This window comes from Gopherus evgoodei, chromosome 3 (assembly GCF_007399415.2).
Source record: "Gopherus evgoodei ecotype Sinaloan lineage chromosome 3, rGopEvg1_v1.p, whole genome shotgun sequence".
NCBI lineage: Eukaryota > Metazoa > Chordata > Testudines > Testudinidae > Gopherus > Gopherus evgoodei.
This window is the reverse complement of record NC_044324.1, coordinates 1,920,004-1,939,637: the sequence shown is the minus strand read 5'-3', so window position 1 is coordinate 1,939,637 and position 19,634 is coordinate 1,920,004. Positions and strand designations below refer to the sequence as shown.

Here is a 19,634-nt window from a genome sequence, read left to right as displayed (position 1 = left end):
GAATCATATAATTGCTTACTGGAATAAAACAAACACACAGACACACACCCCATTTATGAAGTGCCAACATAAGATGGCGTAGAATGTAGTTTTTTGCGTGTTTGAAGATTGGAATGAGGCTAGGAGTCCAGTAATGACGGGAAGTTGGGTTTTTTTTCAGGCCCATTGTTGTGTTTGTACATAGATTTTTGTGCACATTTTGACTCATGTAGCAGCAGTTCCTCAAAGACAGCCCGTAAACGCTAGAGTGCATACACAGTGCTGTACAGCCTGTTGTTAATTTATGAAGTTAAAAAAAAAATCCTTGTTTCCCTCCGCTCTGTTGTCAGTGTGTAAACATGTTGCAAGAACTTGAGCAATGAAAATGTTCTGTCCTAAAATTGCTAAACTTTGTCAGGAGCCTGGAATGCTGCCGCTGACACGGTGCAGGAGCTCCAAGCCAAGACTTTCAAAAATGACTGGAAAGCTTGTGTGGGGTTTTTTGTTTCTTTGGGGCTCTTTTTTTGGGGAGGTGGAGCTTATCTTGAGACATCAGCCCTTTTTAAAGGGGTACAGAAAGTGCTATGCTGCCTATAGTGGCAAACTAGCGTATGTGCTTTTGCTGATATGTCTTATACCTGGTTCCCAAATGAAACAAGCTGTAGCAGCAAAAGCATTTTTACCGTGGTATAATGGCACAGAGCTTTTGCCAGTATAGAAATACCATTAAAAATGACACTCTCTAAGTGACATTACTGTACCAGCAAAAAATTTCTAGTGCAAACCTGTCCTGAATCACTAGCCACTTAAAAAAATCATACCTCAGTTCATGGCGGTAGCTGTTTTAAATAATCTAGCAAGTGTTTTCTGGGGCAAGAGACTGCATTTGTGTCTAAAAATTGTTACATTGTGTTTAACCACAGAAGCCAATGCCAGTATGGCCTGAAAAGGATGACCGCACTGTCCTAAGAACTTGAATTTAATTGTGTGAATGGGCTAGTCACACAGATTTTATTTGCCAGTTTTTTCAATTTATTCTAACCTTGTCAGTCAGCCTAAGCAGTGTTTGTCGTTTCCTTTCCCTTCATCCTTCTCAATGGCGTTTGTCTCATGTTTGTTTACGTATGTTCGTAGAAGGAAGTATGCAGCATTGAACTTGGATTCAATTGTGTATGTTCAGATACCAAGTAACCAGATCAGATAATGAATATCAAAATACCAGAGGGAAGTGTTGCGCAATGCATGGTTGCTTCTGAGAGCTCCCATGAGGGATTCTTGTTCTAGGACTGAGATTGCGTTGGGTTAGTTGCTGCTAACGTGTGTAACTATTAACAAAAGCGGTAGGGGCAACTTGAATGCAAGTGATTGGCAGAAGAAGGCAGAGGGTCTTGCATGGATTCATGACTTGTGGACCATCTGGATTTCCTCTTGTGGCAGTGGGACGTCAGAAAGCTAATTCGCTTTCCCAACTTGTAAAAGCACGATTACCTTTACACAGCTGCATGGGGTTGTACCTTATGTCCACATTTGGGCTGAAGTGTTGATTTGACTTTCACTGTTCTTTCTAGCTTGTTGTTCTGTGCTTTCGCTTATTCCCTGACATAAGGGCTGATTCCAGCAGGCAGGGACTGGGCAACTTGTAATCTCTCCTCTAACCTGTATTTTTAGAGTATTCACTGATGATGACCAACCTTCTGAGGGGTTGTGATGGCTCCATAGTTTTCCCCTGGGCCCCTAAAAGTGGCAGCCCCATCATGCATTCACTTTCTGCCTCCTGCCTTCCTGCTTCATACACCCCTCTGTATCTTACTCCAGACAGACATGCTGAGCTGCTGCCCTTCTTTTAAGTTCCCACTTTTGAGGTGCACACATCCAAAGAACAGTGTCCATTAACTCTTTTTTTCCCTCTAAGGTAATCAGGCAAGAGAGTCTGATTCTTCCCCCGACCCCCTCCCGTTTGTTTTGACTGGTGCTCCTGGCCATATACTGGTTCTCATAGCCTAAGGCCTCATCTGGAGGGGTTCACTCTGATTACAGCCATGAGTGCAAGCACTTAGTGCCGGCAGGCAAAACCACCAGTTGCACTAGTGGCACTTTCCCTACTTTCAAACAGTGGTCAGCTGCCTTGGTGCAAATAGTGGCTTTGCCTGCAGACAGTAGGGGTTGTATTGATGCTCATGGCTGTAAGCAGGGCAAATTCCTTGCTTGGACAAGGCCTAATTTTGGAGGTGGGGGAGGAAGAGAAAACTTGTCATGTTTAAAAGTGTATATATATACTAATATTATGTGTTCTCTTGCCCACAGTCAGATATGTAGCTTTTCATGCCCTTCACAGGTCTCTGTAGCCCTTAAAATATGTTAGATGGTCACTAACATCTGAAATTAGCCATTCATTCATACAGCTGTATATTGGGCCTCCTGACATGTCATTCTGACAGGTTCAGGGCTATAGTGACACCTGCTGGTGAAAGCAGAATTATTAATCAATTACAAATAGTTGGTGAGGCAATTTTTTGTTAACTTTTTACCCAATCAGTATTACTCAAAACCTGATGCTGTTCTTCAGCTGCAGGACTAGAGTAGAATAGAATATCAGGGTTGGAAGGGACCTCAGGAAGTCATCTAGTCCAACCCCCTGCTCAAAGCAGGACCAATCCCCAGACAGATCCCTAAATGGCCCCCTCAAGGAGTAAACTCACAACCCTGGGTTTAATAGAGTATGATACTGATCGATAAGTGCTGCGCACTGACTGGAGAGTCTCAGTATTTAAACTCTGTGGGACTGTAACATCTTGTATCTTAATGGAGATGTTTTCATGTTTGAAGTATCTTAGAGTGAAAATTTCACAGTGGTCTGGGTTTAAACCTAATAATCTTTTCTGTTCTGCAAAGATAGATGTGACCTTTTCACTTCACACCTAATCCCTCTAACAGTCTCATTCTTTCTTTTAAAGTCTTTGCACTGTGTGTGGGTGGGTGGTATCAGGGGGTAGCCATGTTAGTTTGTATCCACAAAATCAACAAGGAGTCCGATGGTTTAAAGACTAACAGATTTATTTGGGCATGAGCTTTCATGGTAAAAAAAAAAACAACCAAAACCCCTCACTTCCTCAGATGCATGGAGGGAAAGTTACAGATGCAGGCATTATATAACAACTTTCACTCCATGCATCTAAAGAAGTGAGGTTTTTTACCCACGAAAGCTTATGCCCAAATAAATCTGTTAGTCTTTAAGGTGCCACCAAACTCCTTGTTGCTTTTGTGTGTGTGGTGTTCTTTAACAAGCATGTTCTAACTATGGAGAGTGAAGCTTCTCGTCATTATGTATAGAGTTATGGGAAATACCAGCTGGGTTGAGGCTGCAGAGCGCTTCAACAAAGAATCTGTGTGGGTGCTGCCTTTGCAGAAGGCTTGTAATCTGTAGCTCTGCTTCTCTCTGTAATCCCCTCGTAATCCCAGAGGAAGAATTGCATTTTCAAAGGGTCTAAATGACACATGCAAGGTTTTGAAGCAGCTTTTGAAAATGGGGATCAGGAATTCCAGGATAGCTGGGCTGTTATCCCTTCCGGGTAGGTTTCTCCAAACACTAGCCTTTGAAAGTACATCCCTTTTTCCATAACACCCTCCCCCCTATTTATTACACTAGTACCTTGATGCTCTGGCTAAAACAGCACCTTAGCATGAGGGAGCCGCAAACAGGAAGTGACAGGATCCCTGCCCAGAAAGCTTTCAGTCTAAGTGGAGGAGTCCAGCAAAGGATGGGAGGGGAAACAGAGGCATCAAGAGGTGGAATTGCCCCACGTCACACAGCAGATGAGTACTAGAACTGGGAACAGAATTCTGGTCTTCTGAGACCTGGACTAGTACGTTCTCCACTGGACCGTGCTGCACCTCTCTTCCTTGGTTTTCTCTGTCTTGAAGAAGACTTGAAATCAGGAATTTTAAATGGTCCCACATACTCTAATGGGTTTAAGATAGTCCATACTGGAAGGGTTATTTGTGAGCCCTGTACAGGTCTGTTGTCGATATACTTGAATTGCATTGGCTAAACTGAGAGAGCCTAGCTTTGGATTTGCTAAGCTTTCTAGACTGGTCTGTATTGTGCAGAATTAATTTATGTGAATTGTCTGTGTCCAGTTGGTAGATCTGTCTGTCGATGAATGAATGGTTTTTAATGCACAGTTCCTTAACCTTTTGGTATTGTTTATTGATTTACAGGGCTATAGATGATCTCTTAGGACTCTAATAAAGACAAATTATTCATCTCGGTTACAATCTGTATTAATCAGAAAGCGCTATAATTGTGGTACCTCAGGTCCTTCTCTTCATAACCCTTCTCCAGATCATTAAAATAATTCCATCCTTCATCAGCAAGCTGAGTAGTAGCTTAAATGGCTGTTAATGAGAGGGTTAGTCTCTCATTTTGCTCATTAGCACTGCACTATGGAGGATCGATTCACTTTTGTACATGGGCATTAACGGTCATTTAGATTTGAATCAATGCAGACTGTGGCAACTCCACTGAATTCCTTGAAGATGCTTTTCCCACTGTCTTGCAGTGTCTGCTTCATTCAGATGCACCTTACCGGGGCTCATCTACGTGTGGAGCCGTTGCTAATGAATTGCATGTGGGCACTTTTTCCAAATTGCTTCCATCTGTGGACTCTTACTCCAGAATAAGAATGTCCACGCATGAAGTTATTCAGGAATAGCTATTGCACTTTAAATTCACACCCCTCCCTTAATCAGAAACCACTTTCAAGTGCAGATGGGCCTTTATCAAATTGATATTTGAATTCCAGATTTAGGGCCAGTTCTTGAGGTGCTGAACACCTGTGTTGTCTGTTAGAGAGGAACTTTGGGCTGCCAGTGTGGTGCATTGTGTCTAGAACAACTTATTTTTAAATTAAAATTTCATGAATAACAATTTTATTTAAAAGGGATTAGGGTTGAGAAAGTGTGACATATGGCTGAAGGAGCGATCTACTAAAACATTAGACAGAAATCTAAACACCTTTGAAAATAAAATTCTGGGCATTGGTTAAAAAGACTTAAACACCAGGTATGAGAGCTGAGAAATCACCAACTAGCAGTTTGTTTCCACCAGCATCAGAAGAAAGTGCTGACATAGTTGAGGCATGTATCGCTGGATGCCAATACATGGACTCCAGCTTGAAGCTGTCAGCTGGAAACCAGCTGATGTGAGGGTGCCCAAGAGAAACCTTCGGAAGAACTCTTCGCAGGGAGAATAGAAGGGTCAGTCTCAACACTACAGAGCAAATAGCAGAGAGGAGTGGACAAGACGGGTTTCTGCTCTGTGCGCCAACGTTGGCATGGGAAGGTTGTAAAAAAAAAAAAAAGTGTAATTCTTTGCTCCATGAAAACTCTAACAGGAAAATGAATGCCAGATTACGAGACACTTCCTAACCATACCTTAGTGTCCAAATTCACATTGCCACGAGAAGCTTCCTTCTGCCTCTAACTGATAAGGAAACTCGCAACCCATTAATCTCCTTCAGACTTGCCTACAGAGAGACTGTAATGGAGTGGCACCAATTGCAAGCCAACTGGAGCTTTACTGTCTTCATTTATTTGCTCTGATACAAGCCATCTGTGATAGCTGTTGGTGTACTGCACCAGTGCAAACCCCAAGCAGCTATAAAACAGTTTGCACAGACTCGGCCTATTCCAGTTTCCTGCAGTGTAAGCTGCACCTGTGCAAACAGCGGCTGATGATGGTTGTGTTTTTAAAGTTGAGTCACTCTTTGGGGGAGGGCCTGTATCTTATCAAGCAAATGACTTTCTCTCTCTCTCACACTCACACACACACACCTCAAACTAACACCCAGGATCCTGAAGCCACATTCCAAATTTCAAGCTGATCACAGTATGGATTTTAGGAAAGGATCAAAGATTTGGCTTTAAACAGCAACTATATTGCAACCTTAACAATGCTACAGCTATTACAATGCCATAATCGCTTCATGCATCAGTCCAATGAAAACATATGAGTCTAAATCTGTTGTTGGACCTATTGGCATATGTTAATTGCAGCTGAAAACAGATTACGCAGCCTGCTGTTTTTGCACCACTTACTGTTTTTTTTCAGCATTAAAATAATCACGCAGTGGCGCTTGAAGGGAAATAAACACTTGAGAAGTGTAGCTAGGGTTATTGAAGAAACAATTAGATGACAGCATAAGCGTGGAGCAATAAAATGGAAATGAAAATTGATAGGCTTAAACGCTTGCCATCCCTCTCTCACCCCCCCCCCTTTACAAATGTTTCATATGTTCGTCTGTATTTGGAAGCTTGTCGGTGACACGCTTTAGTTCCCATGGTTTTTGTAATTAGGTATCGCTCCTTGAGATGGAGAATGCCTCACGTGAACCGCGCCAGATGATTTTTCAACTTTATACATCTTTCTGTGCTCGCAGTCATTAGCCAGCTAGCGTGCTCCAACAATATCTTCAGTGATAGATGCTACTAAAACTACAGTCTCTCCCAGGCTGCTTTATTTATTGCTGTTTCTTATTTTATTGTTGGGAGGCTTTGCATCTGTTTTGTGGATTAGCTCCTGGATTGTTGCTTTAATCATTTTAAACTAAACAGATACTTAAAGGAAAACGGTCCTCGTTCTGTTCAGCCTTGCAGTCTAAAAGTACCAAAGAGAGAGACTTTTTTTTGCCTTGAATAAACCATGAGACGTTATTAAAACTTCTAAAATGTGCACACATCTGGGCTTTGTGTTGCAAGTGAAAACTGACTGTTTTCTGCTTGCTGGCAGTGTCTGAAATAATGACATTTTTGGTGTGTGGCTAGCGCTGGGCTCAGAAATGCCAGCTTGCAATGGAAAGACTGCTCCATTTTTGTCTAGGCAAGGTGAGAACTGCTTTTAGGCTCCTGCTTCATCTTCGCCTGTAAGCACATCAAACACACAACCTCCAACTGTTGCCTTGAGTTGGGAATAATGTTAGCTAAGTATGAGTGACCTTGATGAAAATACAGGCTGTCTTAGGCCCTAACTGTCTCTCCTGCCCATGAGACACAAGTAACCAGCATGTTAGGATGTTGGCTGTAAAAGTATTCGCTGTTATACCCTGTGTATTACTCAGGAATCTGGCCATTTCAGAGCTGTGCCAGAGAAAACTGCATTTTCCATTCAGTAACAGTAAAGGAGTTCTTTAGTTTATTCTGATGCCTGCTCTGGTAGCATGTATTTAACATAGTCTGAACTTTTTACATTCGCAAACGTACTGCAAGCACTTCTGTTGTAAGCAGAACTTGTCAGATCTTCTGAGGCTGAGCTTTCCATTAATCCAAGGTCTGTTTTGTTGCCTTGAAGTCTGCATAGCGTGAGAATGGTGTAGATTGTCTCTGGGGTCTGTGCGTTTAGAACACTAAAGTTCTGGTTGGACTTTATGCTCACAGTTATTGCCGGAAGTGATACGTGCTTGGCCTAGGGAAATGCTGCGTAATATAACTTGGCTGCAGACTCTTGTGTGTAGTCTCAAGTTTAGCTTTAAAATCGTAGACACTCTCTGGAAGTTGGGGGTGAGAGAAGAGTAAAGTCATACTCAGTAATCCAGAGTGCATTTTATCCAAGTACATATTTTCATGGTTATCATTATGCAGGCCAGGTAATAAAGTCTCAACCTTACAAACAAGTAAGAGAAGAGACTCTCATTCTTTGGAAATGAAATCCTGGCCCCAGTGGAGTCAATTGCAGTTTTGCTACTGACTTCAGTGGAGGAGTTTTGCACGCTTGTTTTGTCTCTGTTTTCCAGAGTGGGTTAACTGAAATGGTTTAAATAGTTGGCAGATAACAATATTGACTTACTTGATTCTATCTTCCTGAAAAAGACACATGCTCTACAACTGCTTAAACCTCGATAACTCCGGCAAATCTGTGGAGTAAAGAAAGCAAGTTTTGTTTTGATCTCCACTCCTGGGTCCATTTTTGATAAGGATGCCAGTGATTCTCTGGGGGAGGATAAAGGCAAAAAGTAACTTGTTCAGTGTTCCCTGAGGGGGGTGGGGGAGGATTGGACCAGGTTGTTTCTTTTTGACCCTGACAATGGTTTGCGTAAGGAAGCTTTGTACAGGAAACGGAGTAGGGGCCCCAAAATTAATTACTTCCCAAATCTAAATTGAGACTGCAAAAGGATCTGTAGAGGGGCAGCTGATTCCTGGCTCCACGGCTGTCTAGAAAATACGGCGGGAGAATTTGCCAAGATTAGTCCATATTAGAATCCAACTGATGCCATCAAGAACCCCATCCCGAGGTAATTATAGAGTATTTGGTCAGGATTTTTACATCTACACTTAGCAGAGCATTGATGCTCTTTGCTCCATTTACTTGTATTTAAAGTGCCTTGGCAGGGTGGAGCTGCTTTACAGAGATCGCTGTGGACCTCCATTCTTCATCTGTGACGCCCCCTTCCAAGGTGCTCCTTTAGATGTGCAGCGTGACCCTCCATCACTTGTATAAAATGCCTAGCAATGTGTAGTTGTTTTTCCTTCTTTTTAATTTCCTCGTTGCTTAGGGTTTGCTGGTTAAGATGCTGATCCAAAAGTAATGTAGAGATTTCCTTTTAGGTGATCATGGTGCTCAGCTGGGCCTGCATGGTGGAGGGGGTGACGGAATGGGAGACGAAAACGCTACTGTGGAAGAAGGGGAGACTAGTCCCGACCCACAGCCACAAGGCCGAAGGATGCGGCGGGAAGCCTGCACCTGCCCATACTGCAAAGACAGTGAAGGAAGGTAGGATTTGCTAACTGGGTACCTCAAACTGTAGTCGGAATCATCACTATGATGTCAGGACGTTTCAGAAATCCGGAGAGATGGAGGCTGAAGGTCACTTAGCAGCCTTGGGCTTCAAGAACTAAAGTCAATCCAGGTGCACTGTTAATAAAATAGGTTGACAGGTCAGATGATTGCAGTAGTCCTCTCTCCCAGGAGCCCTAGGCCGGGGCTGGTGAAGGGTGGGTCACAGCAACTTTGGGGCACATGCTGGATGCCTCATTTCAAACTGCCGTTGTCAGAACTGAGCAAGCTTAGTCTGTCCAGTCCCCGTTCGTGTCGGACGGGAATAGCAGAGCGAGGGGCTGATGATGGCAGAATGGGTGGGCATCAGTTCAGTTGCATGAGAGGAGGAGGGAAACTTGCACTAAATCCACCAACGTACTGTTTTGGTTACAGTTAGTGTTATAGTCCCTGGGTCCTCCTGAAACTGAACTTACCCATAAAAGCTGTCGGGAGTCTTTTGTTTTGGTTTCCCCCTTAAAACTTTGCCCTGAGTAACTGAAAGATTTTTACTGTCTGCATTGAACATGCTCTGCGTTTATGGGCATTAGGTTATAAACTGGTTGCTTCAGTGGCTTCCTCTTCCCATTGCTAAAGTATTATCGGGTGCAGAAAAAGGGCTAAACCTTATGGCTAACATGAGCACGCTCCTGTTGTGAGAAGCTGACGGCTGAGCCCTGTCTGTTCCCGTGGCCTGGGTTCTCCTGCCAGAGAACAGTGCTCCAGAGTGTCAGGATTTGTTTGAAAAGGGGGAGAGTGGAGTCTAGGCTCCTAGTATCTACTCTGTGCTTCGGTTCCTGCATTGGAGAAATGCAGCTAGCTCCCGGCCTCGCTGGTGATGAGACCTTGGCCTTTGTTAAAGCTTCAAGAGCTGTATTGCGGAAGGTGCTATCGCAAGACGATAACTAAACACACTGCACTGTGCAGCATGAAGGAGTCAGCGTAAACTCCACAAGGCCAGAAATGTTAATCAGAGGCTGTAATTTCCCTCCCTTTTGGCACCTCATCATGGCTAGGGCTTTAGGGAGTATCTCCAAATAGTGACAGGGCCATTGGTATACATTAAGGACAGAATTTCAGTCATCAGCTATGTGACAGGCCAGCAGGGTCACTCAGAATGAACCGCTGCTTGAGCTCCCATTTAAAACCTGTGAACGCAGCCATTCTCATTCCCTCTGTCCCCTCCCTCCCACCACCTCTTCCCACTTCAGTCATTGGTTCCCTCTCCTTCCTTTTTCCGTTGACTTACTCTTCATCTCATACCCCATATTGGTCATTCCAGGGCCTGTCCCACATGCCCCATTGCTGGGCCTGTCCCACGCACTCTCCCTCTCTTCGTTACGTTGGAGAATTTTTAGTTAAAAACGTACCGAAAAAGGGAATGGGCTGTGAGGAGAGACCCCATGGAACAAAAAGGTTTCTTCCGCACACAGTGAAATTAGGGACAGATTTGCTGAGGAGCCACCTGTTGGGCCATTTCTTCTGACTATTCCTGAAGAGGCTCCTGGTTGCAACCTCTTCTGTTTTTTCACTGAGGACTTAAGTGACTCCTCTGTGACCCCTCTGAAGCCCTCACACCCCCTCCCTTCCCCCCCCTTTCCTCTGACTTCGACTTCTTAAAACTAGTGATTTACCTGCTCATAACAGTTCCCAGTCTGACTTTAATGGGGGAGTGTTTTCGTGCACATGTGGTACAGGTTTGACTCTCCCAAGAACACTTCACTCTTGATGAGAACCTGTCATCCAGAGGTGTGGCTACAGTTACCAACCTGATAGTGCGCAGCACCTTTTATCTCTGCAGTACCTTGTAGTCACCAGTCCCCAAGGACACAGCGTCATCTTCGTTTGACAGAGGGTTAGACTGAAGGGTTGAGTGGGAGCCGACTTGCTTTTGGTCATTGAGCAGAGCCAAGACTAGAGAGCCCTGATTCCTCTAGCCAGGAGACGGTCCTGCCCACCCTTCTGTGTTTCTGATGTCAGCCCAACATCAGAGCAGTAAGTAGGCAGGTCTAGTCAGTGCTCTGATCAGCAGCTGGTAACCTGGGCTTTCCATTGTGCAAGCTCAGCAGCCACGCCGGGTGCCACGTTTAGGAAGCTGATGTTTCACCTCCCTGTTAGTGAGAGTGGAGAGGCTCTGTATGTTAACGCCTTGATTTCTTTGGATTCTTCAAGGGGTTCTGGGGATCCCGGTAAGAAGAAGCAGCACATCTGCCACATCCCGGGCTGCGGGAAGGTGTATGGCAAGACGTCCCACCTGCGGGCTCACCTGCGGTGGCATACCGGGGAGAGACCTTTCGTCTGCAGCTGGATGTTCTGTGGGAAGCGCTTCACGCGTAGTGATGAGCTGCAGAGGCACAAGCGTACACACACAGGTAAGCCCGGGAACCTGCCCTGGCTCTGCAAAGGGAGCACCTGCCAGGTGCACTTAGAGCAGGGGCGTGGGGGAGCTTCCACTCTTTCTCCAGCCTTGTAGGTATGCTGCAAGGGTTACCAAGATCCTTGTGATTGCCAGCACTCTCCACTATGGGCCTGGTGTTCGCCCAGTGTTCATCATCTATTGCTTGGGTTTCTGCAGTACAAGTATATTTACAGATTTTGTCACCAGCTGTACAAAACCATGACTCTTCTGTTCGTTGGCAGCTGCATCCAGCGAATCATCTGCCGTACTTTCAGCTGAGATGTTTTCCTCGCCTTAGGAGCACCTAGAACTTCTCAGAAAGCCACCCACAAGGGGAAGTAACATTCAGAGTCGGGGGAAATCAATGTGAGAGGGTCTGAGAGGCCATCATGGAGACAGAGCCAAAGAAATAACACGTCGGAGCCTGATCTCACTCTTGAGAGTGTCCACACTGAGCAGAGCCCTGTTGAATCCGGGGGACTCTGTGTGAGTGCATGAGTCACAGCTCAGAGTTAGGGCCCACAACATTTTGGGGGAGAGGGTGTATTTTACTCCACATAATAGATTCAGTTTGGCAAGTGGGTGGATGAATTCTTCCTCCCTACCTCCCACATAGTTCTGAGACTTTGGTTCCAGTGCAGTAACTAAATATGGATTTTGACCCCTAGTATGTTTTCATCACCAGTAAATCTGCTTTGGTCAGAAGTTGTATAAAGTGAAAGAGAAAGCCGGTGAGAGGAGAGTATGAAGATCTTTGGATGTTAGCATGGCAAAAGGCACTGACTACAAGTCTTGTGAGAGTTATTTCTAAGGGGCAGCGCCCTGCTATCTCTCACTGAAGGGCAGTTGAAAAGTGCTGCACCGCTCCCTCTCTCTCAATACCTGTCAAGGTTGCTCTGTGAGCTTCATCTAGGCAATAGCTGAAAATTGCTGCTTCTTCAGAGTTTTGTATGTTTGTTTGTTTGTTACAATGTGGTGGAAAGGTTTGGCTTCCCATAAGGACGTAAAGCAAGCGCGTTGTTGAAATGGCTGAGCGGTTCTCCTCTCCCATTGTTCTTCACAGGTGAGAAGAAATTTGCCTGTCCAGAGTGCCCAAAACGCTTCATGAGAAGTGACCACCTGTCCAAGCACATCAAGACCCACCAAAACAAGAAGGGAGGCACAGCCAACAATGTGGCCATGAACGTGTCTGCGGTCTCCATGGACACCGGGACTTCGGAGGGAAACAGTGGGCCAACCCCATCGGCCCTCATCGCAACCAACATGGTGGCCATGGAAGCCATTTGTCCCGAGGGCATCGCACGCCTTGCCAGCAGCGGCATCAACGTCATGCAGGTGGCAGATCTTCAGTCCATCAACATCAGTGGCAATGGATTTTGAGACTGTGAGAACCACAAGACATGGACGATGTACAAATCTGGGGTTCAAGGTAGTGTGCTGAGAGGGTAGAGTCAGTTACACCTTCTAGCACGAGAGCCCAGTTCCTCTCTGCCAGGAATGCTACCTGAAAACAAGGCCCGGCGATTGACTCAGACCTCTGAGGCCCAGTGACTACATGGGGATGCCAGAGCCTTTTTTTTTTTTTTTTTTTTTGACTCGACTTTCCCTCCTCCCTCATAACTTCTCCCTTTCCCTCAGTAGCAACCCCTGATGCCAACATGCCTTGGTAAATGTATATGATCATTGAAATACTTTTTAGTGCAAAAAAAAAAAAAGATTCTATATTATTATATATATAAAAATATAAAATGTGTTCATTTGAGCAAGGAAAAAAATTGCTGCGACCAAAGTGGTTTTGGTCTATTTTGGATGCCTTATCTTTGAACAGATGACCCTGTGGGTAGTTAATAAGACAATACCCGAGCTGTTGTTCAGATGCTATATTACATTTTACATAGTAACCTTAAAAAAAAAATTAGCCTTTTGTATTCTCTGCTTTTAGGTTTCTTTTTTTCCTTAATTTTTTTAATTATTTGGGTGAGGTTTTCTTCATATAAAACAGTCACCCTCTTCCTTCCTGTCACCCCTTCATTGCTTTATTTTAAATTGTATTTGCTGCAGAGATTCTCCTGTCCAAAGTATTTTAACCTTGCTCTTTCATTCTGAGCATAAGTGTACATGTCAAATTGATTGTAAAGGTTTTTGTGCGGGTTCACTCGAGCTATTTACCAGAAGAGGGTCCGGGACCCCATAATGCGTTCTGAGATTTTTGTGGGGGGAGGGAGGGGAGGGAAGGGGAGTCTTGGGCAAATTTATTTTTCTGCAGTCGGTCTTAAAAACAAAATGTCAACGTCGGTGCTACCAGGGCTGGTGAGATGAAGGCACCTTGAGTGTTGAGTGGCAAAAAATAAGGAACTCGCTGAAAATGCAGTGGAGAAGAGACCATCGATAACACTGTGTCTATCCAGAGTAATGTGCCTAGTCTGGTTAAAATGTAGGGTGAGGGGATGCCTTTTGGCATCCCTAATCTGAGGGTTCCTGCAGAGCAGCTGATGCTAATGCAGAGGGTGAGTTGAAATTGACTGTTGGTCAGACTGGCAGGCTGCTGGCACATTTGTAAGTGGCAGGGCGTTTGTCTGCCAGATGTGGACTTCAGGCCTAGGGTGCTTCGTGAATGTGTCACATGGCCCTGTGCTGGGGCTGTTTGTTAATGGGAGGCGTGTCTCTTATTCAGATTAAATCATCACATCATCTTGCAGGATTTTTTTTCTTCCAACACTACATCGCTTTTCTGGCTCCAAGGCATCCCTGTTCTTTCAGAGATTTCCAAACCAGTAATTGGAAACAAAGGAATTTCCTGGCCATCTTTTCCTCTTTCTTTTTCAAGCCCATGGTGGGCTGGTAGTACTGAACCCTGCTAGACTCCTCTGTCCAATTCACTCTTCATCCCCCACCCTTCTCTTCCTGCTGCAGGCACAACAAAGTGGGTGTTCCTGATGTCCTCTCCATTTCGCCTAGTCCTTCTGTGAAGCCAGTTGAAACGGAGTGAGCTGTCTTACAACAGCATAAAATTGCAGGAAGAGGACATTGTGCACTGTAGACTGTAGGGGGGCTTCAGGATTTAGAATCCCTCCAGTTGAGAATTCAGTCACCTTCATGTGTGTCACCCACCCTTCCTCGGCCCACAAATCATCCTTGATAATGAAGCTGCATGTTATTCATGCACTCGCGCATTTCTTTAGTAAATCTTTGGTTCAGAGACACCTGATAGAAAGACAAGGGCTTGAAGAATCCTCTAGTAATAGGGTGAATTTTATTTAATTATGACAATAAGCAGTGTTCTGGTGTGTTTTCATAGAAAAATAAATGCAGGAAACTGCCATATACTGCAACACCCTGGTGTTCGATAACTTATTCGGGCAGGCAGGTGGTGGTGGTTTTAATTTGTGAGGTGGATCTTCTGTTGAATCCCTTTGCTAGGGAAGGTAGAAACAGTGGGGTTTGCATTAACCAGAATCAAGGCTAAGCTGCAACAGAGTCCTTGTCTGGAAGAGTGGGAGGGAAAGGTCTGTGTCTAATGTGTGGAAAGGTGTTTATATTTGGAACTCTGTTGGAAAATGCAGCAGCTTTGGAAGTTAAAAATTAAAACCCCTTCATATGGGTTGCTGTTGATTACGTAACTGTATATAATGCCTTCCAAAGCATTTAAAACAAAAATCTGGTGTTGTGTGCAGAGGATAGTGTTAGGCCAGTGTTAATTGTTCCTCTCAAAAAGAGGAAGGAAAGAGGTAAGTAGCTGGTGGGAGGGCAGATATTACAGCGGAGTCAGTGTCTCTCTCCACATTTTGGTCCCATGGTTCTTGCTAATTTTCAATACACCCGGGCGTGTTGGACTCTTTTCAATTCCCATTTCATGCTTTTTGCTGGGAGGCTTCTAGGGAGTTTTTTTATGCATGTGCATAGAATTGCAGGGAGACAACCTGTTTGGTAGGGAGAAACCCCAAACAATGTTGGAGTGAAATAAAACTTTATATGAACCGAATCACACCTGTAAATGGTGCTTACTTTCTCTCTAACTAAAACCCAAGTGTGATTCTGCTGTATATTTTATTAACACCTTGCATATAAACACTTCTTTTAACCTGTTCTGCCTAAGGAGAATACACTTGAAATGAGGCAATTGCTGTGTGCTTCGGGGCCTTATAGGAACGTTCAGGAAGAACCTCTATCGTTAATTATTTCAAAACCTCTCCTAGACCAGTTGCTGAGAACACAGAGCCAGTTTTGATAAGAGAGCCATTCAGTGGCACCAACGCTGAGAGGTGGTTTTTGCTGAGTCTAATACAGCAGGTTTCTTCTCTATTCCAGTGTTGCTTGGAAAGTGAGGGAGATGATGCATCAAGGCTTCTGGGTCAGGAGTAGCAAATGAGACCACGGTGTTCCAATCAAAAGAAGCTTAACTGTGTGCCTCTCGGAAGATTATTGCTCAGACATTGCAGTTCTGGGATCTAAGCATCTGTCCTGTGTCAAACCAGTTGAGTCCTAGAGAATGGAATTCTGGCCTAGGTGGGGAAACAGATGTGTTAGTCAGACTAGTATCATAGGGATAGCCATAAAAGATCAGTCTAAAATAACCAGGGGCTTCTATGCTGCTAGTTTACAATCCCACAGATGGGCAACTTCTCTGTGAATTCCCTTTTCTCTTCCATCTTTCCCCTCTTCATGGGATGTGATGCAACCCAGAACACCAGGAGCGGGTATTTGTAATCAAGCTGCCATTAAGACACACAGGCTGACCATGGTTGCCAAGGTAGCTGGGCTCTGAAGAGCCAATCACTCAGAAGTAACTTTTTTTCGTGTAATGCAAACCTCAGCACCAATCCACAATTGTCTTGTTTGCTTTAAAATCCTGTTGTTTCTTTTAACTCTGTATATGCAAATTCCCTGCAGCTGTGAGATATTACAGCTTCTTTTTTTCAGATCTGAGTTAAATTTTTGGCAAGGTCTGTCTGTCAGCCAGCTCCCTTGTCTTCATTCTGGGTGTGGCTTGCTCACTTGGGTTTGGAGAGAGATTTCTTCCACAGCGGGATGTGAGAGTTTTGTACCTTTACCAGTTCAGGACTGGTTGGTGACCTTTCCTCACCAGACTCTGTGTCTGTGTTGTCGGAGCGTCGGCATGCCTTGTCAGTTTCAAACAGCAGTACCTCTCCTTTGCACCTGCAAAAGGCTTCCTTGTCTTCGAAGCAGGAATTGGTGCATGCTGGCAGGAGGCAAAGTCCTGCCAAACTGTGAAGTGTTAACACATTTTTACCTTTTTAAAAAAATAAGTACAGGGAGGGAGGAATCTTAGCTATCACTGTAAATTCCTCAGGCTGATTTCTTTCATCTCTCTATCTCTATTTTTGGATTTGTATATTTTTATATAGGAAACTTTAAACATTTGTATTTTTGTAACAATCTGTGAAGCACTATGAATTCCAGTTGTGTCAAATGTCAATATCTTCCACATCTTGTGAATACTGGAAGCTGCGGATGGTTAGTAGAAAGCAGTGTTGAAGAAAAGCACGTTTCAGTAACTCTGCCTCGTTGGGCTATTTGGTTGCTAGAACAGCTACCTGAGAACATTGCCAATTCCTCCTTGTCACTTGCATTCTTTAATGGACTGATGTCCAAAGTAGATTTAGAGAAGTTCTAGAAACTAAGCCCGTTACATCACTCGGTGACTACATTGTCAAGTAGTTACCCAGTATGTCAAATGCAGCAGAGTGCTGCGGGGAGCCCTTGTCTCCGTTGAGAACATAATGTACTTTCATCTTCCGTCCACATAGCTCTCCACTAATCCAGGATGGTCACTTAAGCCTAGTGTAACCTGAGAGAGGTTTGAAAGGATCCCTAATGGTAATCTCCTTGTCCTTGTGGGGCTGTGTAACCTAAGTAGAAGGGAAAGTGGTGGTCAGCCTGGATGGTATTGTCTTGTTTCTAAGCGCTGTCTTTGAGGAATATTCTTTGGACTGAGGTTTCTACTGGTGTCATTGTGACAGCATTGAACAGGTCCCAGCAACGGAGAGTTCACCACAGAGGAATGGTGCTTTCTGCCCCCACCCCCCCCCATTAGGGAACCAGAATTAATCTGTAGTTTCCTGTGGAAACATATCGCCCTGCATGTGTCTCCACTCCTCAGCGATTTAGGCATGGTCTGCACTTAAAAATCAGACCCATTACACCTAGTGACATCGCTCAGGGCTTTCAAATATGGTGGGCCCTGAGTGCTGTAGATAGGTCATCCTAACTCCCAGTGTAGATGGGGAAAGGTCAATGGGATCTTCTGTTGACCTAGCTACCGCCTCTGAGAGGCGAATTAGCTCCATTGACAGAAGGAGTTTTTCTGTCTATGTAGGAAGTATGGACGCTTCGGCACAGGCGCAGCGTTGCAGCTGTAATATAGACATGGCTATACCGCGTGTCAAATTCAAGAGCAGCAGCAGCACCAGCATAGGCATCAGGGCAACTGTTTATCGATTAGAGATGGAAAACAAGCAGAAGAATGTGGGTATGGACCGTACCTTGAACCTATGTGAAGTGGCTGGTCCTAGCTGCAAGAGCAACGCAGTTCTTGCCCAAATCCAGGCAAACTGGAGGAGAGATGTTTGCTAAAGGCTAATTCCCAATGTCCCCACCCCACCCTGGTCCTGTTAACATACACGATGGACCAGCAAATACAAAGAATGTAAAGTATCTGAGAACCTCGGTACAACCCCATAGCTTCTCTGGCCCAGATCCACAAAGGTTTTTGGCACCTAACTTTCATTGATTTCTGTAAATACCTAGAAATACCATAGAACCCTAAATACCTTTGTGGATCTGAGACTTTATATCTTAGATAAGTCCAGCTCTTCGGGGCAGTGGGAAGAAGAGGTGGCAGAGGGAGAATGTACTCGTGGGCTGCTGCAGCTCCTGGGGATCTGAAGATACTCTCCATTTGCAAAAGAAAATTTCACCCGTGGGCTTAGAAATTAGATTTCTCCATCACTGCTGACCAGCCACAGCTCACACAGGAGCCTCACTACCATTGCTCCGCTCGCTTTGGCATGCATTAGCCTCTCTGTTCTCGTTAGAGTCGCTCGTTAATATCCATCACCCTCCTCTGCTAATTCGGCTTGCCCTGTTCACCTATCTGCTGTCGAGGGTCTGGTAGCTGGCGCACAGCTGCCCAAAGTTGCCAAGTTCCATGTGCCATACTGGGCTTTGTATCCTATGGTGGTAAGTTTGGGTTGTTTCATGGTTGTTTGGGCAGCAATGCAGAGGGCTGATGTTGCAGACTCAGTGGGGGAAATCTTGACCTCATTTACAACCGAGGCAAAGCTCCCATTGACGTCGGCATGTCTGTTGCTTCCATTAAATGAATTGCACTGTTCACCCAAGCACATGACTGGCTGCTGCTGTGTCAGGCTCAGGTGCGCTGGGAGCGCCTGTATACATTTTAGATCTGCAGTTCCCTGTGGAATTAACTGTGCCTTTCTATACAGGGGTTCCAAGTGGCCAAACCATTTGCAGGCAGGATTGCACTGGGCTGTTTTTACCAATTATTTTTTTACCCCATGATGGCTCAAAATGGTCTCTTCCAGCTTTAATCTACCCAGCCCTGTTTTTTCCTTAAACTTGATTAGCAATTCACTTCCCCCACCCCGCCTGCTGGGGAAATAACGTGTGTCCACTATTCTATGCATTACAGTGGGGTTGTGTGCATGGGGCGAGGCTAGTTTAGGCCAATGCCTGTTGCTTTTGTGAGTTAACTTGCGTCAATACCCCCCTGAGGGTTAGTGAAACCATTTCACCAGCACTTCCTGTAGCTCCCTGGTCCCTTCTCCGACCGCCTCACCCATCATTCCAAACAGGCGCCTCGATTCGATTCACCTTTTTGGGTGCTGAGAGCACACGCTTCGCAACTTATAACACTGGCAATAATTCTCTCGCTGTGTAAAGACTGTTTTATCCTGTAATAATGTCTGTGCTTTTTTTTAATCCAATTGCCGATGTAATGATGTCTGAAACACATTTTAAAAGTGCTATTTTTTTTTTTTTGTACAAAGATTAGATTAAAATGTAGTTTGGCTCCTTTGTAAACCGATTTACAACTTTTTTTTTTTAAGGTAAATAAACAAGCGTCTACGGATGGCATGGTGCAGTTTGTGCTTTAAAGAATATTTCAGTGCCTTTTGGCATTCATCTTGAGCTCAAGCGCCTTTGTCCAACACCTGTTGCCTGGCTTCTTGGTGGCTGCGGTTTGTAAATGTATTTTTGTTCCTATAGCACTGTAGTAAATGAGAAAGCAAGCGTCGCTGGATGGCGGTAGGCTGTCTTTCCATTGACTTCATCAGACTGTGGATGCTGGGATCTGGCAGAGACCATCTTCGTCACAGATGAAGAGACAAACCCGACTCGTGTGTCCATCTGTCTTGAACTTTATTGTTCATAAGAACAGCCATGCTGGGTCAGGCCAGTGGGCCATCT

The 19,634-nt window shown here is 44.7% G+C and overlaps 1 protein-coding gene across 2 annotated transcripts in view; it reads left to right on the top strand.

Moving 5' to 3' along the window:
* Positions 1 to 19,297, top strand: part of SP1 (Sp1 transcription factor) — a 36,244-nt gene extending 16,947 nt beyond the window's left edge. The window contains exons 4-6 of one of the 2 annotated variants that reach the window (XM_030554464.1): positions 8,578 to 8,743; positions 10,958 to 11,157; positions 12,247 to 19,297. In XM_030554464.1, the coding sequence (XP_030410324.1) occupies positions 8,578 to 8,743; positions 10,958 to 11,157; positions 12,247 to 12,563 (683 nt within the window). In that variant the 3' untranslated portion in view covers positions 12,564 to 19,297. The other variant, XM_030554465.1, reaches the window with a different exon arrangement.
* The last annotated feature ends 337 nt before the right edge of the window (positions 19,298 to 19,634 follow it).